The sequence below is a fragment of the Leucoraja erinacea genome, chromosome 4, assembly GCF_028641065.1.
Source record: "Leucoraja erinacea ecotype New England chromosome 4, Leri_hhj_1, whole genome shotgun sequence".
NCBI lineage: Eukaryota > Metazoa > Chordata > Chondrichthyes > Rajiformes > Rajidae > Leucoraja > Leucoraja erinaceus.
Genome location: NC_073380.1, coordinates 4,959,923 through 4,982,949, shown reverse-complemented (window position 1 = coordinate 4,982,949; position 23,027 = coordinate 4,959,923). Strand labels below are relative to the sequence as shown.

The window sequence follows — 23,027 nt, the reverse complement described above, 5'->3', positions numbered from 1 at the left end:
GGCGGGCCACATCTATTACGTGTACACATGGATCCCGCCCCGGTTGGCAGGCATCAAATCACGTGTTCGCAGAAGGTAGACAAAATGCTGGAGAAACTCAGCGGGTGAGGCAGCCTCATGCAATCCTTGCATGTCTCACCCGCTGAGTTTATCCAGCATTTTTGTCTACCTTCCATCTTTCCAGCATTTACAGTGGCCACTTGACCTACAAACCTGAACCGGAGGAAAGTTCATGCAGACTTCACACACACACAGCACCCAAGGCCAGGATTGAACCCAGGTCTCTGATGCTGTGAGGCAGATGATTTACCCACTGTGCCGCCCTAGAATCATCTGTCATTGGACTGCTTGGCCATCTGAGCTTTCAGGCATCTATACCTTCTCCCAGAAGGTAGAAGAGAGAAACGGGATCCTTGCCTTCGTGAAGCAATTCACTGTGAAGGCCGACTGGATGGACGGAAGTGACGGCCTGGCCTGTGCTCACCACTCTCTGCACGTTCAGGTGGTCAAGAGCACAAACGTTGCCCGATCAGGTTGAGATGCATCGTCAGAACACATTTTTGCCACACAGTTTGAGAGAATCCTTGTGGACATGTCCAAGCTTCTCACAAAGTAGAGTGGAAAGCAGGTATATTGACCAATAGTGTTCAAGAAGGAACTTCAGATGCTGGAAAATCGAAGGTAGACAAAAGTGCTGGAGAAACTCAGTGGGTGCAGCAGCATCTATGGAGCGAAGGAAATAGGCAACGTTTCGGGCCGAAACGTTACCTATTTCCTTCGCTCCATAGAAGCTGCTGCACCCGCTGAGTTTCTCCAGCACTTTTGTCTATATTGACCAATAGCTAGTTATAGTCAAGCAATGAAATCATGCCAGAGGCATATGCGTGTTCTGTAGGTATGTTACAAAACCTACCTGAATCGTCATTAGGAATCTGCCCTCAGCCATGTCGGCGATTTTGGCGCTGTTTGGAGGGGGCGGGTTTTAAACGCGATTTTTACTAGGCTGTACTAATCGCACATGTTCAGCCTAGTAAATCATTAACGATAAATCGCTGCAAGACCCGGTCGCAAAAGGTATTATTAGTTTTATAGGCCTCGATAATATAGTTCTAATAGTTTTAAAATTACTCTCTGATTCCGCAACCTCTCGCAGCCCCAGGGTTTTATAAAGCAAACAATTAAAGGTATGTACCTTATTTTTACATTAAATGGGGCATATATATAACCCTATATATCAAGTTATCTATAGCGAGTGGTTCATTTTGGGCTTTTTATATCCCGCAGTATTTTTCTCGGCATTTGAGGGCACTAATCCAGCGCTATGTCAACGTTCTAAACCAGCGCGTTCCACATGAACCCACTAGAAAGCCGATTTAAATGGGCATTTATTTACAGCAATTGAACACTAAATTCCTTCCCTTTGGCCTATAAATTAATGTAAATTAGATATAAAAATCATGTTATATTGTGAATTATTTGTGAATAATCTTTGGATACTTAGGCTATTTAAAAATGTTAATCTTTCCTTAAGAAATGGGCGTTTGACTATCCAAGATCACAGCTTTTTTGTAATGTCCATTGAAAATCAATAGGGAACAAGATGCTAATTTCCGAGTATGAAAATGGTCATAACTTTTTTAATACGATAATGAGATATGAAAGTGAATTTGGTGTCAAATTAAACTTATTGTTATGCTTTATCTGATGGGATAAATTGCAGACTTGATTTTTTAAATCTCAAAATTTTGTAACATTGCTATGTTCTGTATTGCTTGCCATTATTCCATTTTTGGATTGTAGTAGCCCCTTTCGACACCCACAATAACCACTGCAAAACAATCTAATGCAGCTTAGATAGGGCTCTTAGGGATAGCGGAGTTAAGGCATATGGAAAGGATATGGCAGGAACGGGGTACTGATTGTGGATGATCAGCCATGATCACATTGAATGGCGGTGCTGGCTCGAAGGGCCGAATGGCCTACTCCTGCACCTATTGTCTATTGACTGTCAGACTGCAAGACTGCAAAGCACAAACATTTTGTGCAGATAGGTAAAATGTCAGGGGCTGGTCGATTCCTCTCCAGCAATAATGATCAAAATCAGCCCCTTAACGTTGTCTCAGTAAGTTTGCATGCAGTAGGATCTCAATCTTTCCCTTAATAGGTCTCTGACAGGTGCTCCAAGTGGCTTTGTCTCGTCCAACTGTATGGCCGTTAAGTGGTGTAAAACAGGAGGGAGAGTTGAAACCCTTACATGGGTTCTGCACTGTACTGCACATGGATTGCTGACAGCACCGATCTATCATCTTAATGGACTGGAAATATGCTACTGTATTAATGACCAGCCGGTGGACCAGATATTAGCTTTCTGTGAATTTAACCCTTTCCTCTCTTGGCTGAGAGCGTCTTTCAGTAGTGTTTAAGAAAGAACTACAGATGCTGGAAAAATCGAAGGTAGACAAAAATGCTGGAGAAACTCACCTATGTAGGCAGCATCTATGGAGCGAAGGAGTAGGTGACATTTCGGGTCAAGACCCTTCTTTGGACTGATGTAGGGGCGGGGGCAACGGGAAGAAGAAAGGAAGAGGCGGAGACAGTGGGCTGTGGGAGAGCTGGGAAGGGGAGGGGAAAGAGGGAGAAAGCAGGGACTACCTGAAATTAGAGAATTCAATGTTCATACCGCTGGGGTGTAAACTGCCCAAGTGAAATAAGAGGTGCTGCTCCTCCAATTTGCGGTGGTCCTCACTCTGGCCATGGAGGAGGCCCAGGACAGAAAGGTCGGATTCGGAATGGGAGGGGGAGTTGAAGTGCTGAGCCACCGGGAGATCAGATTGGTTATTGCGAACCGAGCGGAGGTGTTGGGCGAAGCGATCGCCAAGCCTGAGCTTGGTCTCACCGATGTAGAGCAGCTGACATCTAGAGCAGCGGATGCAATAGATGAGGTTGGAGGAGATACAGGTGAACCTCTGCCACACCTGGAAAGACTGCTTTGGTCCTTGGATGCAGTCTATCAGTAGTGTATCTGTTTGGAATACATACAACTTCAGAAGGCCATATCCATAAGGTCGTGCTTCCACTGATGTCCATGGGGTCTCCAGTAGTTTCCCATTAGTTTCAGTGAGATTCTGGGAAGCAAATGTTTAAAATAGGCCATAGGTTTTAAATTATACTGTTTACTTTCATATTGGAATAATTTACATTTCGGTTATCTTTTTGAATGAAAACATGAGTTTTAACTTCCATGAATATATATCACAGCGAAAAAAGCAAAGAAGGCAGTGGCAAGTTGTTAAATCATAGGAGCAGAATTAGGCCATTCAGCCCATCCAGTCTCCTCCACCAGTTAATTGTGGTGGATCTATCTTTCCCTTCAACCCCATTCTCTTGCCTTCTTCCCATAACCCTTGACACCCGTACTCATCAAGAATCTGTCAATCTCTGCCTAAAAATATCCATGGACTTGGCCTCCACAGCCGCTTGTGGCAATGAATTCCACAGATTCACCACCCTCTGGCTAAAGAAATTCCCCCTCATCTCCTTTCTAAAGGTACATCCTTTCATTTTCAGGCTGTGCCCTCTGGTCTTACACTATCCCACTAGTGGAAACATCTTGTCTACACCCACTCTATCCAAGCCTTTCAGTATTCCATGAGTTTCATTGAGATCCTCCTCATCCTTCTAAACCAACGGATCCCAACCTGGGCTAAACTTCGCCTACTCAGGGGGTAAATTTGTTGATTCTGGATGTGTACATATTTTTTCTCATTGACTGACTGTGTTTGGTTCTGGTACACCGGTATCTGTTCATCATTAGCTGTTCATAAATAAGTGAAGTAACATTGTTATGTGCTATTAAAGTTGCCGGGGTTAAACGGGACGAAAAAGGTTGGGAACCCCTGTTCTAAACTCGAGCAATTGTAGGCCCATAATGTAAGCTAGGTACACTACCAGCTTACATTACCCTCTCTAACATATTGAAGGCCTAGTCACTGTCCAGAGCATGATGCTCTGCACAAAATGACCCCTTGTCACAGGTCCAAGCAGACAAGGTCTGGCTGGGAGTTTTAGTCCTGCACCACGTAGCTAGTTATCTTTCACTGTAGGACTTAATGTCGGCGTGTATACATCTTTGTGTTTAGGAAGCATGAAATCGTGTGTGTGTGTATTTAGAGTAGTATTGGAATATATGGATGACCTCAAAGACCTTAGAATCCATGTGCATGATTCCTTGAAAGTAATTACATGGATGAAACCATTCAAGGACCATTGATGATTTTAGTTTAATAAACTAGTAGCAAAGTAAAGAAGTCATTATGATTTGTTTTACAAACTATAGTTTGGTTAACCACAGCTAAGCACTAGACTGCAACTTGGCACTTCATTACAGAAAGGTCTTGGAGTGTGGAGCATACAGCTCTTACACTTCACACTGCCGTGCTTCAGCAAGGGGTGAGTTTGTTAGGCCTCCTGGCCATTATCAGTTCCTGTAGAATCTTGTACTTCAGGCAAATAGAAATGTGACATCATTGACTCTTTTTCAAACTGCATGGGAAAAAAAAGGAATTGATCTGCTTGCAGTAACTCTGGAGTGTGACAGTCACATTTCTGCAGCAGCCTTTCGGAGTGAGTTTGCAAAATTGTGAACAGTTTTCTGCTGTAGACTCTTGTCCCTATGGAGATGGGTGGCGACAGAAGAAAGCAATTTCATTGTGCATCCTTTTGGATGTAGCAAACTCTTACACGTTCAGCCTGACACCAGAATGAGCCCAGGATCACCACTTGGCTGTGTCCAAATCCTGTTTTTTTTACACCTTAACTTGCCATTTCGTTTTAATAAGCCATTACTTTACCCTGCACTCTTTTTCTTCTTATCTGTTTTATATTGAATTATAGATCAAAATAGATCAATATATCTTTTACCTGCAATTGTTCAGAAATACAGTGTGGTAACAGGCCCTTCGATCCACCAAGTCCACACTAACCAGCGATTACCCTGTACACCAGCTCTATCCTACACACTAGGGACAATAACAGTGGCCAATGAACCTACAAACCTGTATATCTTTGGGGTGTGGGGGGAGGCCCACACACACTAGGTCACCGGGAGATCTAACTCCTTACAAACAGCACCCATAGTCAGGATCCAACCCGGGTCTCTGGCACAATAAGGCAACAGCTCTACTGCTGTCCCACTGTGCTACTAGTCCTGTGTTATCTTAATATGTCGTTTCATTTTAAAATGCCATTACTTTATTCTGCATTCTTTTTTCTCCTTTTATCTTTGTATCTAATCATAGATCAAAATAGATCAATATATCTATTTCTTGCAATTGTCAATTTTATTGCATTTCCTATGGATTACACAGACGTGTTTAGCAATAGGAATTTGATTTTGAAAGACGGCCAAACTTTAAGGTGAGAGGGACAAAATTGAAAGATGTGTAAGGAGATTTTTTTACACAGAGGGTGGTGGGTGCCTGGAACAGGTTGCCTGGGGTGGTGATGGAGGCAGATGCGTTAGTGGCATTTATGATACTTTTAGACGTGTACATGGATGTGTGAAGAATGGTAGGAAGGAACTGCAAATTAGACACAGAATGCCGGAGTAACTCAACGCGTCAGGCAGCATCTGTGAACAAGATGGATAGGTGACGTTTCACAGAGTGCAGGAGTAACTCAGCGGGTCAGGCAGCATCTATGTGGAGAACATGGATAGGTGACGTTTCACAGAGTGCTGGAGTAACTCAGCGCTGGTCAGGCAGTATCTGTGGAGAACATAGATAGGTGACGTTTCACAGAGTGCTGGAGCAACTCAGCGGGTCAGGCAGCCTCTATGGAGTGAAGGAAATAGGCAACGTTTCAGCCCGAAACGTTGCCTATTTCCAGAAGAGTTTCGGCCCGATACAATGCTGGTTCATTATGATGATAGACACAAAATGCTGGAGTAACTCAGCGGGTCAGGCAGCATCTGTGGAGAACATGGATAGGTGACGTTTCACAGAGTGCTGGAGTAACTCAGCGGGTCAGGCAGCATCTGTGGAGAACATGGATAGGTAACGTTTCACAGAGTGCTGGAGTAACTCAGCGGGTCAGGCAGCATCTGTGGAGAACATGGATAGGTGACGTTTTGGGTCCGACCCGAAACACTACCCATTCCTTTTCTCCAGAGATGCTGCATGACCCGCTGAGTTACTCCAGCATTTTGTCTCTTTGCAGGGAATGGTAGATGGATCCCTTGCGGGTAGTGGCGATCAGTTTAACTTGGGCATCATGTACAGCACAGACAGCAGGTACATGAATGGGACGGGTTTAGAGACATATGGATCAAGTGCAGGCAAACGGGACTAACTTAGATGGGGTGCCCTGGTCAGTATGGATGAGATGAGCTGAAGGATCTGTTTCCGTTCTATGTTCTATGAACTGCAAATACAGAAGCTTTTGGGGAATAGGAAACTGCAGATATTGTTTGTTAGTTACAGCCATTCCACTAGGAGACTGATGCTGGAGCATGACAATCACATGTATTGGTGCTTGATCCCATGTATAATTTGCCCGCTCAGTCCATGCCAACTGCTTCCGAGCTCCACTTGCCACCTACCATCCCTGCAGAAATAGACCATGTGATCAGCTCTTTATCTGTTTCCTCTCTCAGCGGCATTGCCTCTCATTGTGGTGTGCGATAGTGCTGGAGTGCAGCAGTTTCTTCTGCACTGCCTCGCATTTATAGTCACGTGACCCGTTCAAATATTGGGAATGTGGACGATCTCATGCCGTCCTCGTTCCCACACCGCAGAGCTTGGACCATGGGTTTAGTTTATTTCATTTTGTTGTCTCTGTACTGTACACTGACAATGACAATTAAAGTTGAATCTGAATCTGAAATCTGATCTGAGTTTAGCTTAGAGATACAGCGCGGAAACAGGCCCTTCGGCCCACCGAGTCCGCACCGTCCAGTGATCCCCGCAACCTAACACTATCCTACACACACACTAGGGACAATTTGCATTTATACCAAGCCAATTAACCTATAAAACTTTACGTCTTTGGAGTGTGGGAGGAAACCGAAGTTCTCGGAGAAAACCCACGCAGGTCACGGGGAAAACCCACGCAGGTCCGTACAGACAGGGCCCGCAGTCAGCATCTCTGCCGCTGTGAGGCAGTAACTCTACCGCTGCGCCACCGTGCCACCCTTTGGCTTAATGGTGTGTCGTGCCCTCAGCAGGGGTATTTATTATCTGTGTGCGTTTGGGGTTGTGTCTGTATGGCGGTGACATACGGAGAGCTTTGTGAGTAGCAGCCCGTGCATTGGCATCGCTCTCAGTCTGCAACTTCAGCACTTTCTACCTGCACTGCCGATGAGCCACTATCATTTTTTTTCCCTCGCGCTGATGAATTGTATTCATAACATGTTCAAATAACACCGGCACAGTATTGCTCTCCCTGTCTTGCTGCAATAATGTTCTTAATTAGGAGAATCTAATGAGATCGATTAGTCATTAGGCCTGACCTCAACGGTCTGCGGTGTGTTCTCCACTGATAACGGCAGCTCTGAATATTACTTGTAATAAAAATGTGAGCACTTGATCAGAGTGATATGTGCCATTGTGGAATTGTAGCCTTTTATAACAAACAATAGTTAAACAGAGATGCAGTGCCACTGCGATTGTGCTGTATGTTGTCAACGAGGAACTCCCATACAGAGCCACTGTTGTTAGATTAGTTTATTGTCCGAGGTAGTTTAGTTTAGAGATACTAAACTAACAGTAGAAACTGGCCCTTCGGCCCACCGAGTCCGCACCGACCAGCGATCCCCGCACACTAACACACTATGGACAATTTAAATTTAGACCAAGCCAATTTGCCTACAAACCTGCACGTCTTTGAAGTGTGGGAGGAAACCGAATATCTCGCAGAAAACCCACACAGTTACATAGAAATATAGAAAATATGTGCAAGAGTAGACCATTCGGCCCTTCGAGCCAGCACTGCCATTCAATATGATCATGGCTGATCATCTAAAATCAGTACCCGTTCCAGCTTTTTCCCCACATCCCTTGATTCTTTTAGCCCTGAGCTAAATCTAGCTCTCAGAGGGAACATACAAACTCTAGCCTGCATCGAGCCCGGGTCTCTGGCACTGTAATTGCTGCAAGGCAGCAACTCTACCGCTGCCAAGTCATTCCGAGTGGTAACGCCATCGAGTGTGGCAGCCTCGCCTGCAGCTGTCTGTCCTTTCATCCTTTATGTTATTTTAATTCTGTCTAGAAGTTTGTTTTTGGAGGTCTTTTTGTCTTTTTTATGTGGGTGGTGGGGCGGGGGAAGGGGGAAACTGTTTTCTCAGTCACTACCTTGGCAAAGATGCGTCTTTCCTCCGAGTCGCATCTTCGCCCCCTCCTCACGGCCAACCATCTGGATTGGCGCAGCCTTTCCTGCCGGAGACCGACCAGTGCTTCAGCTTGAGCAGCATTAATCTCAGAAGTCAGTGCAATCATTCCCAACCTGACAGGAAATGTACTAAAGCCAGCGCTGTAGGAACACGGTACATGATGCGACCGAGCATTAAGAAAATCAGTGGAGAAAATTGATAAAGTACCGGATCAGCAATAGTAGTGACTGTTGCTAGGGGACGTGAGCTTCTATCTAGGCTACTATTTCTTGTACCCATTTAAAAAATATTAAAACTTAGACCGTGGTCAAAGGAGGCCAAGGCAAGTTCATAAATGACGATAGGAGCAGAATGAGGCCATTCAGCCCATTGTCTCAGTCTTGACTGATCTATCTCTCCCTCCTAACCTCAAATCTCCTACCTTCTCCCCATAACCCCTGACACTCATACTAATCAAGAATCTGTCAATCTCCACCTTAAAATGACCCAATGACTTGGCCTCCACAGCCGTCTGTGGCAATGAATTCCGCTGATATATCACACTCTGACTAAAGAAACTCCTCCTCATCTCCTTTCTAATGATACTTCCTTTAATTATAAGACCATGCCTTCTGGCCCTAAACTCTCCCAACAGTGGAAACATCCTCTCCACATCCAAATCAACCTCTCCATATCCAGAGGCCATTTCAGGTTAACAATCTAATTTTGTTAACTGACTGACCTGTATCTAGATTGAATTCACCTGCTTCAGACTCATTCCATCAGTCTGAACATGTCGCTCTATTTCACCATCTATATCTCTCCATTTCCCACCCTGTTTCCTGTATAAACTCCATCCCCTTCTCCCAATTCCTCCGTCTACGCCGCATCTGCGCCCAGGACGACGTTTTCCATACCGGGTCCCCGACTACATTCTATCTCTGTCCCACCCACTCCCCTGACTCTCAGTCTGAACAAGGGTCTCGACCCGAAACATCACTCATTCCTTCTCTCCAGAGATGCTGCCTGACCTGCTGAGTTGCTCCAGCATTTTGTGCTCACCTTCTCTCCATTTCCCTTTCCTCTGACTCTCAGTCTGAAGAAGGGTCTCGACCCGAAACATCACTCATTCCTTCTTTCCAGAGATGCTGCCTAACCTGCTGAGTAACTCCAGTTTTTTGTGTCTATCTAGTCTGAACAAAGGTCCTGACCCAAAATGTCACGTGCCCATTGTCTCCACAGATGCTCCCTGAAGACGTTGATTCCAGCACTTTGTGTTTTACTCATGATTCCAGCTTCTGCAGCCTCTTGTGTCTCCTCTTCAATTTACATAGAAAATAGATGCAGGAGGAGGCCATTCGGCCCTTCGAGCCAGCACCGCCGTTCATTGGGATCATGGCTGTATCTTTAGATGCCATGGTTTCATTTCCCTGATTGGGGATGATCAGCCATGATCACATTGAATGGCAGTGCTGGCTTGAAGGGCCGAATGGCCTACTCGTACATGAATCAATAGTGTTTCTCTCACCATCATTCCAGAGCATTAATATCAGTTGCACTGCTTGTCACAATTTTAGATCAACCCAATCAATTCTGGATACCTAGTCTAAAAGCAGACAGTGGCACAGTGGTAGAGTTGCTGCCTCACTGCGCCAGAGGCCCGGGTTCCATCCTGACTACGGATGCTGTCTGTACGGAGTTTGTACCTTCTCCCTGTGACCTGCGTGGGTTTTTCTCCGAGATCTTCGGTTTCCTCCCACACTCCAAAGACGTGCAGGTTTGTAGATCAATTGGCTTGGTATAAGTGTAAATTGTCCCTAGTGTGTGTAGGATAATGTTAGTGTGCGAGGATTGCCGGTCGGCATGGACTCGTTGGGCCAAAATTGTAAATTGTATCTGGTGTGTAGGATAGTGCCAGTGTACAGGGCGATCGCGGGTCGGCACGGATCAGTTTCCGTTCTGTATCTCTAAAGTAAACCAGAACACACTAGGGTAGCAGATCATAGCAAGTGTTTTTAACTAGTGTTTTTGCCTTCATTGCTATATTCATGCACATATTTTTGTTATTAAATATTATTTTTATTTTTACACAGGTTTTAATTCTTTATTCCCAGTGAGAAGCCCTTCAAGCAACAGGCTAATCAATACAAGGTACAAAATAGTGAAGAAGAATGCAGGCTGGAATAGTTCTTTGCCGGCAGCCTCGTATGGCAATTTCTGGAAAACGAAGAAGCTCAACAATTCCTGCGCAAGGTAATCTCATGTTCCTGAACCAACTGTGTGTATGTGGTTTAATCGTATGCTGCTTTAATAACCTGTCAGTCGGCAACTTCAATAAGTTTGCCTGGTTGCTAAGTCAGCTTGGTTTGGGAACAGCTCCAACCATTGTCTCCACAGATGTTCCCTGAAGACGTTGATTCCAGCACTTTGTGTTTTACTCATGATTCCAGCTTCTGCAGCCTCTTGTGTCTCCTCTTCAATTTACATAGAAAATAGAAAATAGATGCAGGAGGAGGCCATTCGGCCCTTCGAGCCAGAAATTGCAGCGAATTGTGAACTCAGCCCAGACCATCTCACAAACCAATCTCCCTTCCATTGACTCCATCTACACCTCACGCTGCCTCGGCAAGGCCAGCAGCATCATCAAGGACCAGTCACACCCTGGCCACTCCCGCTTCTCCCCTCTCCCATCGGGCAAGAGGTACAGAAGTGTGAAAACGCACACCTCCAGATTCAGGGACAGTTTCTTCCCGGCTGTTATCAGGCAACTGAATCATCCTACCCCAACTAGAGAGCGGTCCTGCACTACTATCCACCTCATTGGTGACCCTCGGACTACCCTTGATCAGACTTTACTGGCTTTACCTTGCACTGAACGTTATTCCCTTACCATGTATCTGTACAATGTAAATGGATCGATTATAATCACATATTATCTTTCCGCTGACTGGTTAACACGCAACAAAACCTCGGTACACGTGACAATAAACTGAACTAAACTAAACTGCGCATCTTGGTTGGCATGGGCGAGATATGCTGAAGGGCCTGTTTCTGTGCTGGATGACTCCATGTGTGGTCTCTTGAGCCTTTAATGTATGAAGATACCAAACTACTGTCCTGAGTATTCCAATGTGTTTACCGTCACATTGCCATCAAATGTCTTTTAAAGGTGGTTATTATGCTGAAATAACCGGGCTAGGTGCAATTCCTGCTAGCTAGAGCTAGTCCGGTGTATGCGAGGAGCTGACTTGTCTACATTTGCTCACTCCAATGTTAAAGGAAACCACATTGGGAGCACCAAATGCAATAGATAAGGTTAGAGAAGGTGTATCCTGGAAAGACTGCTGGGTCCCTGGATGGATGTGAGGGAGGAGGTATCGTGACAAGTGTTGCATCTCCTGTGGTTGCATGGGAAGGTACCTGGAGAGGGGGCGGCTTGGGGAAGGGATGAGCAACAAGAAGTTAGAAAAATAGAAACAGAAAAATAGGTGCAGGAATAGGTCATTCGGCCCTTCGAGCCAGCACCGCCATTCAATATGATAATTGCTGATCATCTAAAATCAGTACCCCGTTCCTGATTTCTCTCCATATCCCTTGTTTCCTTTAGCCCTAAGAGCTAAATCTAACTCTCTCTTGAAAACATCCAGTGAATTGGCCTCCACTGCCTTCTGTGGCAGAGAATTCCACAGATTCACAACACTCTGGGTGAAGAAGTTTTTCCTCATCTCAGTCCTAAATGGCCGACCCCTTATTCTTACACTTTGACCCCTGGTTCTGGACTCCCCCAACATCGGGAACATTTTTCCTGCATCTCGCTTGTCCAATCCTTTAAGATATTTAGATGTTTCTATAAGATCCGCTCTCATCCTTCTAAATTCCAGTGAATACAAGCGCAGTCGACCCATGTTGTGGAGGGAGCGGTCTCTGGAGAAGACGGAAAGGACTGGGGATGGGAAAATGTGACTGGCGGTGGGAGCAGTGGTGGCGCTGCCTTGCAGCTGCGGCCCGCCTGCAGTCCGTTTGTCTTTTCTTTTCTTGCTTTCTTTTGTCCCGTTGTTACAGTTTATTTTGGTTTATTTAGGTGTGGGGGGGTGGGTGTAACATGTTTTTGACTCTTCCTTCGGGGGGGGGATGAGACCTTTCTTGCCGTATCCCCCGTCTCCGTGTCCATCTGCGCTGAGGCCTATCGCGGAGCTGGCGGCCGCCAACTGCGACCGACCTCGAAGCTCCGGAGGCAGAGCCAGCCAGGACTTACCAACGCGAGGCTGGCCGACTTCGGGGCTGTGGTTGCGGGTGCGACCCAACCTCCGACCCGACTTTGGAACCTCGGAGGCTCGGCCGCGGGCCAGTGGACGACATCGTCGGGAGCATACAGGTTGGTGACCTGTTTTTCCGGAGCTCCCGCAACTACAGCTGCGTCCGCTAGACTGGAGGGCGGCAGCTTCGGCAGCTTCGACCGCCCCGGGCCGCGGAGTTTCAACCGGCCCGTTTGCGGAGCACAGATTCAGCCGCGGGACTCGCACACCATCACCCGGCGGGGTCACAACATCGGAGGCTTGGATTGCCTCAGCGCAGAGGGAGATCAAGGAGGGAAGAGACAATGACTTTGGGACTTTAAACTGTGTTGAGTGTTTGTTTTGTTATTTATTCTATGTTATGACTGCAGGCTAAACCATTTTGTTGCACTGAAAAGTGCAATGACAATAACACTCAAACCAATCCAATCCAATCATGTTGAAGGTGGCAGGAATGTGGAGAATGATATGTTGGATAGGGAGGCTGGTGGGGAGAAACAGCGGAACTCTATCCATCTGGGAAGAGGGAGAGCGAGAGCAGAACTACAGGACACAATGACTGTGTCCAGAAACAGGGGCCACTGTTTAAGAATAAGGGGTTAGCCATTTAGAACTGAGATGAGGAAACAATTTTTCACACGAAGAGTTGTAAGTCTGTGGAATTTTCTCTGCCTCAGAGGGCGGTGGAGGCCGGTTCTCTGGATACATTCAAGAGAGAACTGGATAGGGCTTTTAAAGATAACGGAGTCAGGAGATATGGGGAGAAGGCAAGAACGGGGTACTGATTGGGGATGATCAGCCATGATCACATTGAATGGTGGTGCTGGCTTGAAGGGCCGAATGGCCTACTCCTACACCTATTATCCTGGCCACATCCTTGTGGCATTCTAGTAAAGGTACCTATCCTATGGGGAATAGGTTCCTACTGTCTCCCCTATTTATGCTCCTCATTATACCTCGCTCACTCCACACAGAAGGCAGTGGAGGCCATTTCACTGGATGTTTTCAAGAGAGAATTAGATTGGTTGGTGGTGCGACTCACTGTTGTAGCAGCCCCTACAGCCTGTCTGTGTTTTTTTTTTTTTTTTTTTTTTTTTTTTTTTTTTTTGTTTTTTTTTTTTATGTTTTTTTTGTAGGGTGTGGGTGGGGGGGGGGGGGGGGGGGGGGGGGGAACTTTTTAAAATCCCTTCCCTGTACGTGAGACCCGACCTTTTCCCTGTCGGGTCTCCGTTGTCGTTGGGGCCTAGCGCCGTGGAGCGGTCTCCAGCCTGAACGACCTGGAGGCTCCAGTCACGGAGCTTTTGGAGCTGCGGACTTACCATCGTGGGGCTGGCCGGTATCGGAGCGTGGGGAGCGGTGGTGACTCGCTGCTGCGGCTCGACCACGTAGCCCAGAGGTTCCAGCTGCAGCCGCAGGTCCTGTGGACTGACGGGACATCGGGAGCGCGTGGGTCCGGGTGGAGAGACTGCTTTCCGGAGCTCCCGCAACGCGTCTTCTCTAGCCCGAGTCACGGGGTTTGAACGACCGGGAGCGGGGCCCTACATCGCCCTGTGTGGCCTAAAGTGGCCGTGGGACTTATCATCGCCCGCCTGGGGCTTGGACATCGGGAGAGAAATGGAAAACAGGGAGAGAAAAGACTTTGCCTTCCATCACAGTGGGTTCACTGTGATGGATGTTTTTGTAAATTGAATTGTGTGTATGTCTGTAGGAAATTGTCTTTGCTTATATGGCTATGGAAACGGAGTTTCGTTTGAGCCTCACTGAGGTTCAAATGACATGTAATAAAATAATATTGATATTGATATTTAACTCTTCGGGCTATAGGAATTCGCAGGAAAGGGGTATTGATTCTAGATGATCAGCCATGATCATATTGAATGGCGGTGCTGGATCAATGGACTCCTGCAACTATTGTCTATTGAGACATGTTTGAAGGATCCGTCTATGAAAGAGAGGGTGGGGGGGGGGGGGGGGGGGGGGGGAGGGGACCACTCTTACAAAAGAAAGATGACATCTCGCCTAGATTTTGTCCAATACATTGGATAATGATGGAAGATTGATCAAGTCGATCCTGAGGAAGTTCAAAACTTCACAATTAGCTTTTCCAGAACCAAAAAAGCCCAAGGCAGCATTTGAGCATGCTATAGACCAATTTGCCAGCAAAGGGTCAAATAGGATTTGTTCTGTAAACCGTGTGGCAGAATATGTCAACCGGAGACTGCACCCATGTTAATATAACCGGAGAGATTCCAAACCGGGTTGTCGTTAGTTTGTTTCATGCTTGATTTTGTCTTAGGGAATCAAAGAGGCAAATACGCCGGCAACACTTCAGCAGCATTTGGACAGACACATGAACAGGCAGGGCAGAGAGGGATAGGGACTATGTGTGTACATGGGGGATTACGTTAGATTAGCATTGTGCTTGGCACAGGCAGGGTTGCCCAAGGCTCCTGTTTCTGTGCTGTACTGTTCTCTGTCCTTTCCCTCATTGACATGCCAATACAGAAGATAGACAGAAATGCTGGAGAAACTCAGCGGATGAGGCAGCATCTATGGGGCGAAGGAATAGGTGACGTTTCGGTATGAGAACCTTCTTCAGACTAATTGGAAAGGCTAATCGATGAGCTAAAAGGCTAATCGGTGAGCAACAAGAAACCAAGGGAGAAAAACATAGGCCAGATACCAAGCATAACTATAAATCAATACCTTGACAGCAAGGAGACAGTCGGTGAAGAGATGAAAATCATAAAAGATAAACCAGGGGCCGCAGTTCCAGAACCAGGGGCCACAGTTTAAGAATAGGGGGTAAGCCATTTAGAACGGAGACGAGGAAACACTTTTTCTCACAGAAAGTTGTGAGTCTGTGGAATTCTCTGCCTCAGAGGGCGGTGGAGGCAGGTTCTCTGGATACTTTCAAGAGAGAGCTGGATAGGGCGGAGTCAGGGGATATGGGGAGAAGGCAGGAACGGGGTACTAATTGGGGATGATCAGCCATGATCCATTGAATGGCGGTGCTGGCTCGAAGGGCCGAATGGCCTACTCCTGCACCTGTTGTCTATTGTCAATCTGCACATGGAATGTCATCCTCAGCACTGGTGCCCACGGCACAAAGAAACATCTACATAGTCTAGAAAGACAAGCAATCAAGTCAGTCACAACTCGAAATGTGACGTGAGGGAGTACAGAGAATGTTCACCAGACTGATTCCTGGGATGGCAGGACTTTCATATGAAGAAAGACTGGATAGACTCGGCTTGTACTCGCTAGAATTCAGACGATTGAGGGGGGATCTTATAGAAACTTACAAAATTCTTAAGGGGTTGGACAGGCTAGATGCAGGAAGATTATTCCCGATGTTGGGGAAGTCCAGAACTAGGGGTCACAGTTTAAGGATAAGAGGGAAGTCTTTTAGGACCGAGATGAGAAAATCATTTTTCACACAGAAAGTGGTGAATCTGTGGAATTCTCTGCCACAGAAGGTAGTTGAGGCCAGTTCATTGGCTATATTTAAGAGGGAGTTTTAAGCCCTTGTGGCTAAAGGGATCAGGGGGTATGGAGAGAAGGCAGGGATGGGATACTGAGTTGGATTTGGATTATCAGCCATGATCATATCGAATGGCGGTGTGCAAGCTCGAAGGGTCTTTACTGGCTTTATCTTGCACTAAATGCTATTCATGTTAATCCCTTAATCATGTATCTGTACACTGTGGATGGCTCACCTGTAATCATGTATGGTCTTTCAGCTGACTGTTTCGCATGCAACAAAAGCTTTTCTCCGTACCTCGACACACATGGCATTAAACTAAAGTCAAACACAAACTACTTCCCCACGTTTAACTAGTTTCCTAGTTTCATTCCTTAATCACCCAGTTTTGTTTTAAGTAGCTCATTCTTCCTGTCAGCTATATCAAGTTGTTTTAACTTAATAATCTCCTTAATCTAATCACAACTCCAACACTGGGACAGATTCAGCTTCAGCTTGAAGCAACCTGGTCTATGTACGCCCCAGTATCACTCTGGAAAATGTTCTTCACCCGTACTATGGCGTGCACACCCTAAAGTTGTAGGACAACTTGTTCTATTTGATCTTATTTGATTGTGCAGGCCAGGTTGATTGCATTTGTCGAAACAGGGCGGACCACGTGAAGGTTGCAATCTCCCACCCCGCCCTTACTGATAGTAATGTGCTCACAATTGTTGTTATCTGACAAAGACATTCTGTGACAGATTGATTCTGGAAAGCATTCAGTACATCGGCACCATTGATGCTGATTAGGGCAGGTTTCTGTAGTCGATAACTAGCTCCTTGGTCTTGCTGACATTGAGGGAGAGGTTATTGTCCTGGCACCATGTTACTAAGTTCTCTATCTCCTTTCTTTGCTCAGTCTTGTCATTCTGCTGATTGGTCTCACAGTCACGAGTGTACAGGGGGCTGAGTAGGTATCCTTGCCGAGCACTGGTGTTATGAATTATTCTGGAAGAGAGGTTGTCTCCTATCCTCTCTGATTGTGGTCTGTGGATCAGAACACAGAGGATCCAGTGGTAGAAAAGACACCCAACGTACAGCTAACAACGGCCTGTTTCCCTTATCATCGTTATTATTTTGCATATCTTTCATTAATTGTTCTTTATCTCTCTACATCATCGTCTATATCTCTTGTTTCCCATTCCGCTGAATAATCTGAAGAAGGGTCTCGACCCGAAACGTTACCTATTCTTTCTCTCCAGAGATGCTGCCTGTCTCGCTGAGTTACTCCACCTTTTTATGTCTATTCTTGAAAGACAATATCTTTATAAGTTGGCTCTTGCTTGCCGGTAACTTTGTCTCCACATCCCACTCCTGCAATATTCCAGTTTCAACTTTCCCATGTACGTAGTTATTAGATAATGTCCTTTACAATGCTGTCAGTTATTTTGGGGGAATTGTGAGTTGCAACCTCAGTAAAAGGCTTGTTTATGCAGGATTGTCCTTCAACCAGACATGCTGATCTTGAGTCTTCTGGTCCGGTACTGGCACCTTGTCCTTCAGATTAATATTCATATCCTTTTCCTAGCCAGTGGAGTCCATTATTACTTCACTTAACCACAAATTAATTATGATGTTTATTTTTTGTAAAGATATCAAATATTCTAAGCTGATTACCAATTGATTTTCTGTTATTTTTGAACTAAGTAAAATGTCTCTGGAACTGAGTCAGTTACATGTTTGGCTCTTTAAATATATAATGCTTCTTGGGAGGAAGCTCAGCTTGTCCAACCTCTCCCTGTAGCTCAAGCCCGCAAGTTCAGGTAACATCCTGGTCCTCAGAGGATGTTGCCAGGACTCGAGGGCCTGAGCTGTAGGGAGAGGTTGAGGAGGCTAGGACTCTATTCCTTGGAGCGCAGGGGGATGAGGGGTGATCTTACAGAGGTGTACAAAATCATGAGAGAAATAGATTGGGTGGAGGCACAGAGTCCCTTGCCCAGAGTAGGGGAATCAAGAACCAAAGGACATGGGTTTAAGGTGAGGGAGGGGGGAAAATGTTTTGAACCTGAGGGGTGACTTTTTCACATACAGGGTGGTGGGTGTCTGGAACGAGCTGCCGGGGAAGATAGAAAACAGAAAAATAGATGCAGGAATAGGCCATTCGGCCCTTCCAGCCAGCAATATGATGACCATGGCTGATCATCTAAAATCAGTACCTCGTTCCTGCTTTTTCCCCCATATCCCTTGAATCCTTTAGCCCGAAGAGCTAAATCTAGTTGAGACAGGTACTATCACGGGGTTTAAGAAACATTCAGACAGGTTTATGGATAGGACAGGTTTGGAGGGATATGGGCCAAACACAAGCAAGGTGCACTAGTGTAGATGGGACATACGATACGATAGAACTTTATTTATCCCAGGAGGGAAATTGGTCTGCCAACAGTCATAAAACACAAGATATATGAAACATAAAATATGAAATATGAATTTAGAGTGACGAGTGAAAGGATTGGGGATGTGCAAAGTTGGGCCGCTGTAAGACTCTATGATTCTATAACTAAATGACATCCTGACATTCTTCCTATAGCTGGGCTACAGAATTGGCTTCATGGAAGGAAGCAGAGGGTGATGATGGAAGGATGTTTATTGGACTAGATGCCTGTGACTAGTGGTGTGCTTCAGGGATCGATGTTGGGCCATTGCTGGTCGTGGTCCATATCAACAATAAGGATGAAAATGTACACGGCATGCAGGAGTAATAAGTTTACAGATGACACAAAAATGCATGATATCATGTGGAATGATGATGATTATGAAAATCACAGCGCACTCTTGATTAGCTGAGGAATGTGTAATGGATTGTAATGCTGATAAGTGTTCGAGATATTGTATTTTGTGAAGTTAAACCAGGAGAAAACCTTCACAGTGAACGGTAGGCCCTGGGGAATGATGTAGAGCAGAGGGATCTAGGATTACAGGATTGAGTATAAACATTGAGTGTTCTGTCCAAGTTGCGCACTACGTTGGTGAGGCCACATTTGAAGTATTGCGTTCTTCTTCTTCTTGGTTTCTTGGTCCTCCAAAATATTCCAAATGGAATTTAAACTGGAGGTGGTGGAGGGAAGACATAAGCCAGAAAAGGTTTTTGGGAAGAAAGAGCTACCTTAAATTTAGTTGTATCTGGTTGGGTAACTATGGTAGGGTGAAGATTATTCCATGCTTTAATTGTGTGGGGGAAGAACGAATTTCTGTACACATCTGTCTTGGTAGCTGGAATCTCAAATTGGATCGAATGCCCTCGTCTGCTCCTAATTGGTTTGGATTTGGTGTAGGTTTTGTAATCTGTGTCGAGCTGACCATTTAACATTTTGTAAAAACAGGTCAAACGGTGAGCTTCACGTCTGTCTTGGAGAGGGTTCGTTCCGTTTTGATCACCCTGCGGCAGGTCGGATGTCATGTCAGAAAGAGTGCAGAGTAGATTTACCAGGACGTTGCCAGGACTTGAGGGCCTGAGCTATAGGGAGAGGTTGAGCAGGCTAGGACTTAATTCCTTGGAGCGCAGAGGTTATAGAGGTGTATAACAGTACTTCTTAAACTGGTCAATGGTTCACCCAAGGGTGAATTAAATTATTTTGGAGTGAATTAAACTAATGGGGTGAATGAAGGGTGGATGACTTAATTTATTCAGATATTTCTATACTTAAAAAAGGCCATGAAAGTGGTCCGTAAGCTCTTGTTGGTTTTAATGGCAGTGGAGCTGGAAATTTGATGTTTTTTTCTCTCTACCTGTGGTTTCCTAATTTCAAAGTAGCAGGATGCTTCCCAAATTTACTGTGATATAACCTTTTAGGGAAGACCGTGGCTAGTTTTTTGAGCTAGTTTTCCAAGAAAATACTGCAGTAGTCAAAGCCCGAAAGGGTAGGATGGGGCTGAAGCCCAGTGTTTAGATGTTGGAATGGGTTTTTATCATTCTAATCGAATGATTTTCCAACTCCAGCAGGAATTAAACTTTTTTTTCACTGCTAGTTTTCTTTACATATTTTTAGGATGTTCAAAAAGTTGAATAAGATAAACACTTAAGAAAATAGTTGATTTATGTTTTTTGCTCATGTGACAAAATAAATGATACATAAAATTATACACAAGGGAGAATAAGATGAAAATTACCAAAAAACATAACAAAATGTAGTCGTGGATGAATGAAATTTTGTGATAAAGACTCACGGGTGAATGACACTGAAATAGTTTAAGAAGCACTGGTGTATAATAGATTGATTTCAGACTGATTGTAGAATGGGGAAGCAATGGAAAAGAGTCAAGTGGGGGTGAGACAAAGCCTGGCAAGTGATGGGTGGACACAGGGGAGGGGGAGGTGGGGGGGTGATAGACAGATTGGTGGAGTAAGTGACAAAGGCTTTCGCTTAAACAGGGTAGATAAAAATGCAGGAGAAACTTAGCGGGTGAGGCAGCAACTATGGAGCGAAGGAAAAAGGCTTCTTCAGACTGATATGGGGGGGGAGGGTGGGACGAGGAAAGGAAGAGGCGGAGACAGTAGGCTGCGGGAGAGCTGGGAAGGGGAGGGGAAAGAGGGAGAAATCAGGGACTACCTGAAATTGGAGAATTCAATTCAATTCAACTTTATTGTCATTGCACAGATACAAGTATGGGTACAACGAAATGCAGTTTAGCGTCAGTAATAGTGCAATATAGAAATAAAAATACAGAATAAGCAAACAATGTGGACGGAGGGACTGGAGAAATCTATCGGGGGGACTCCGAGTTCAGCAATGTGATAGTGTTGTTGTAGAAGCTGTTCCTCATCCTACTAGTACGAGACCTGAGGCTCCTGTACCACCTCCCTGATGGGAGGAGGGCAAACAGTCCATGGTTAGGGTGGGAGGGGTCTTTGATGATCTTCCCGGCCCGTCTCAGACACTGTTTTCGGTGGAGGGCATCCATGGCAGGGTGCGGGGCACCGATGATGTACCGCGCGGTTTTCGCCACCCGTTGTAGTGCCTTCCTGTCCGCTACGGTGCAACCGCTGTACCATACCGTGAAGCAGGTGGTCAGGATGCTTTCGATGGTACAGCGGCAAAAGTTGGTCAGGATCTGGGGGGGACAGGTGAGCTTTCTTGAGCCTCCTCAGGAAGTAAAGGCGCTGCTGGTCATATCGATGGTCATATCGATTAAACAGGGTGTCGGATAGGGAGAGGAGAGAAATGCAGTGTAAGTCATAAGGGAGCAATATGGAACAGAGGCCACTAACTAGGTAGGTAATCTGACCATGTCTTGGATGGTAATTGGCATTGATCTATTTAAATTAAAGTCTTGTATTAACTATAGTGGTGGCTGTCTCCCTGCTTTACTGGATCTGTGAGCTACTTGTACATTCTCACGCAGTTTAATAATGAGTTCACTTCTCGTTAATACAATTTATATTTAAATAGGAATAGTCTAGTTAAACGACACAGTATCATTTATTAATGAACAGAGATTAAGGGGCTCCAGGCATGTGAGTTCCGACTCTCATTTCTCATTATTGGAATCATTTAAAATGAGCATCCTTTCCAGTGGAAGAAGACGGAGCATCCTTGTGGCTGATGGTAGACAAAAATTGTGGAGAAACTCAGCGGGTGAGGCAGCATCTATGGAGCGATGGAATAGGTGACGTTTAGGGTCGACCCGAAACGTCACCTATTCCATCGCTCCATAGATGCTGCCTCACCCGCTGAGTTTCTCCAGCATTTTTGTCTACCTTTGATTTTTCCAGCATCTGCAGTTCTTTTTTAAACATCCTTGTGGATGATGGTGGCTGTAGTTTTTCGCCACTATTCATGTTATGTATGTATTTAAAAATGCATTTAAATATCATGTTGTAGCAGATAACTGGAAGCTTTGACTTTTTGAAGATGCAGTAAATATTGATTTGGTTGGAGTTTTTCAATTAAAGCAATTCCATCAACGCATAAAATATATGCGCTTTGAAATGAGGCTTACGGCTTCACTTTCCATGTCATCCCTTCTGTAATCTTTCTTCATATATATGAAGTACGCTTCGTTCAATTTGCTCCATAACCTTAATGTTGCCCCCAAACTGCCGTCCCTTGCCTCCCCGACCTATCCCGTTAATGGCTGAAGCCAAGAAAATACAGACTGGCAGGCACGGAAACCGCTGTGAAAACATGGGGGACACACAATTTCTTGGCGGCCACGCGCGCGCGCGCATGCGCACACACGCGAGGCTTCGGCCGTGGGCCCTGTGGACGGTAACATCAGGAGCTGACCTGGTTGGTGACCGACCCCGAACTCCAGCAGCAGCAGCTTCGTCCGCCCCGAATCGTGGGGCTTGAATCGGCCCGTTCGCGGGGCCTTTCATCGCCCGACGGGGGCTTCAACATTGGGAGCCTCGATCGCCTCGATCGCCTCGATGCAGCAGTTTGATTTTAAGCCGCGCCGGGCGCTGAAAGGTCGATTCAAGCCCATAGAAAGCATCTGATAAAGTCCGGATTACAAAACATGGGGGGGAATTGTCTCCCACCTCTCAAAACATGGGGGGACGTGTCCCCCCAGGATTTCCACCCATGCAGACTGGCAAGATAAAAGAAGCTGCAGACTTGACTGTAATAGGCTGTCAGATGTAATGGGCAAAGGTTTAATTTGTGGTTACGCTCTCTGCTTCTGATCGTGCACTGTGAAGTCGTCAGCAGTTAATTGGTAAGATATTTGATTTAACTGCAAGAGAGCTGGGACCTGAAAAATGAGACCTTTAAATCACTTTGCTGACTTCAAAAATATAGATATAATCTCAACATTAACTACATTAATAGTAGCAGAGGCTGAATTAAGAGACCCATAAAGTATTGGTCAGAAGATTATAAATCACCTCCACTTCTCTCCTGCT

The 23,027-nt window shown here is 45.6% G+C and overlaps 1 protein-coding gene across 1 annotated transcript in view; it reads left to right on the top strand.

Annotated features, from left to right (window-relative positions):
- Positions 1-23,027, top strand: part of zc3h3 (zinc finger CCCH-type containing 3) — a 169,441-nt gene that overhangs the window by 58,882 nt on the left and 87,532 nt on the right. The window contains exon 4 of the mRNA XM_055633573.1: positions 10,459-10,618. Within this exon, the coding sequence (XP_055489548.1) occupies positions 10,459-10,618 (160 nt within the window). The remainder of the gene's footprint in view (positions 1-10,458; positions 10,619-23,027) is intronic.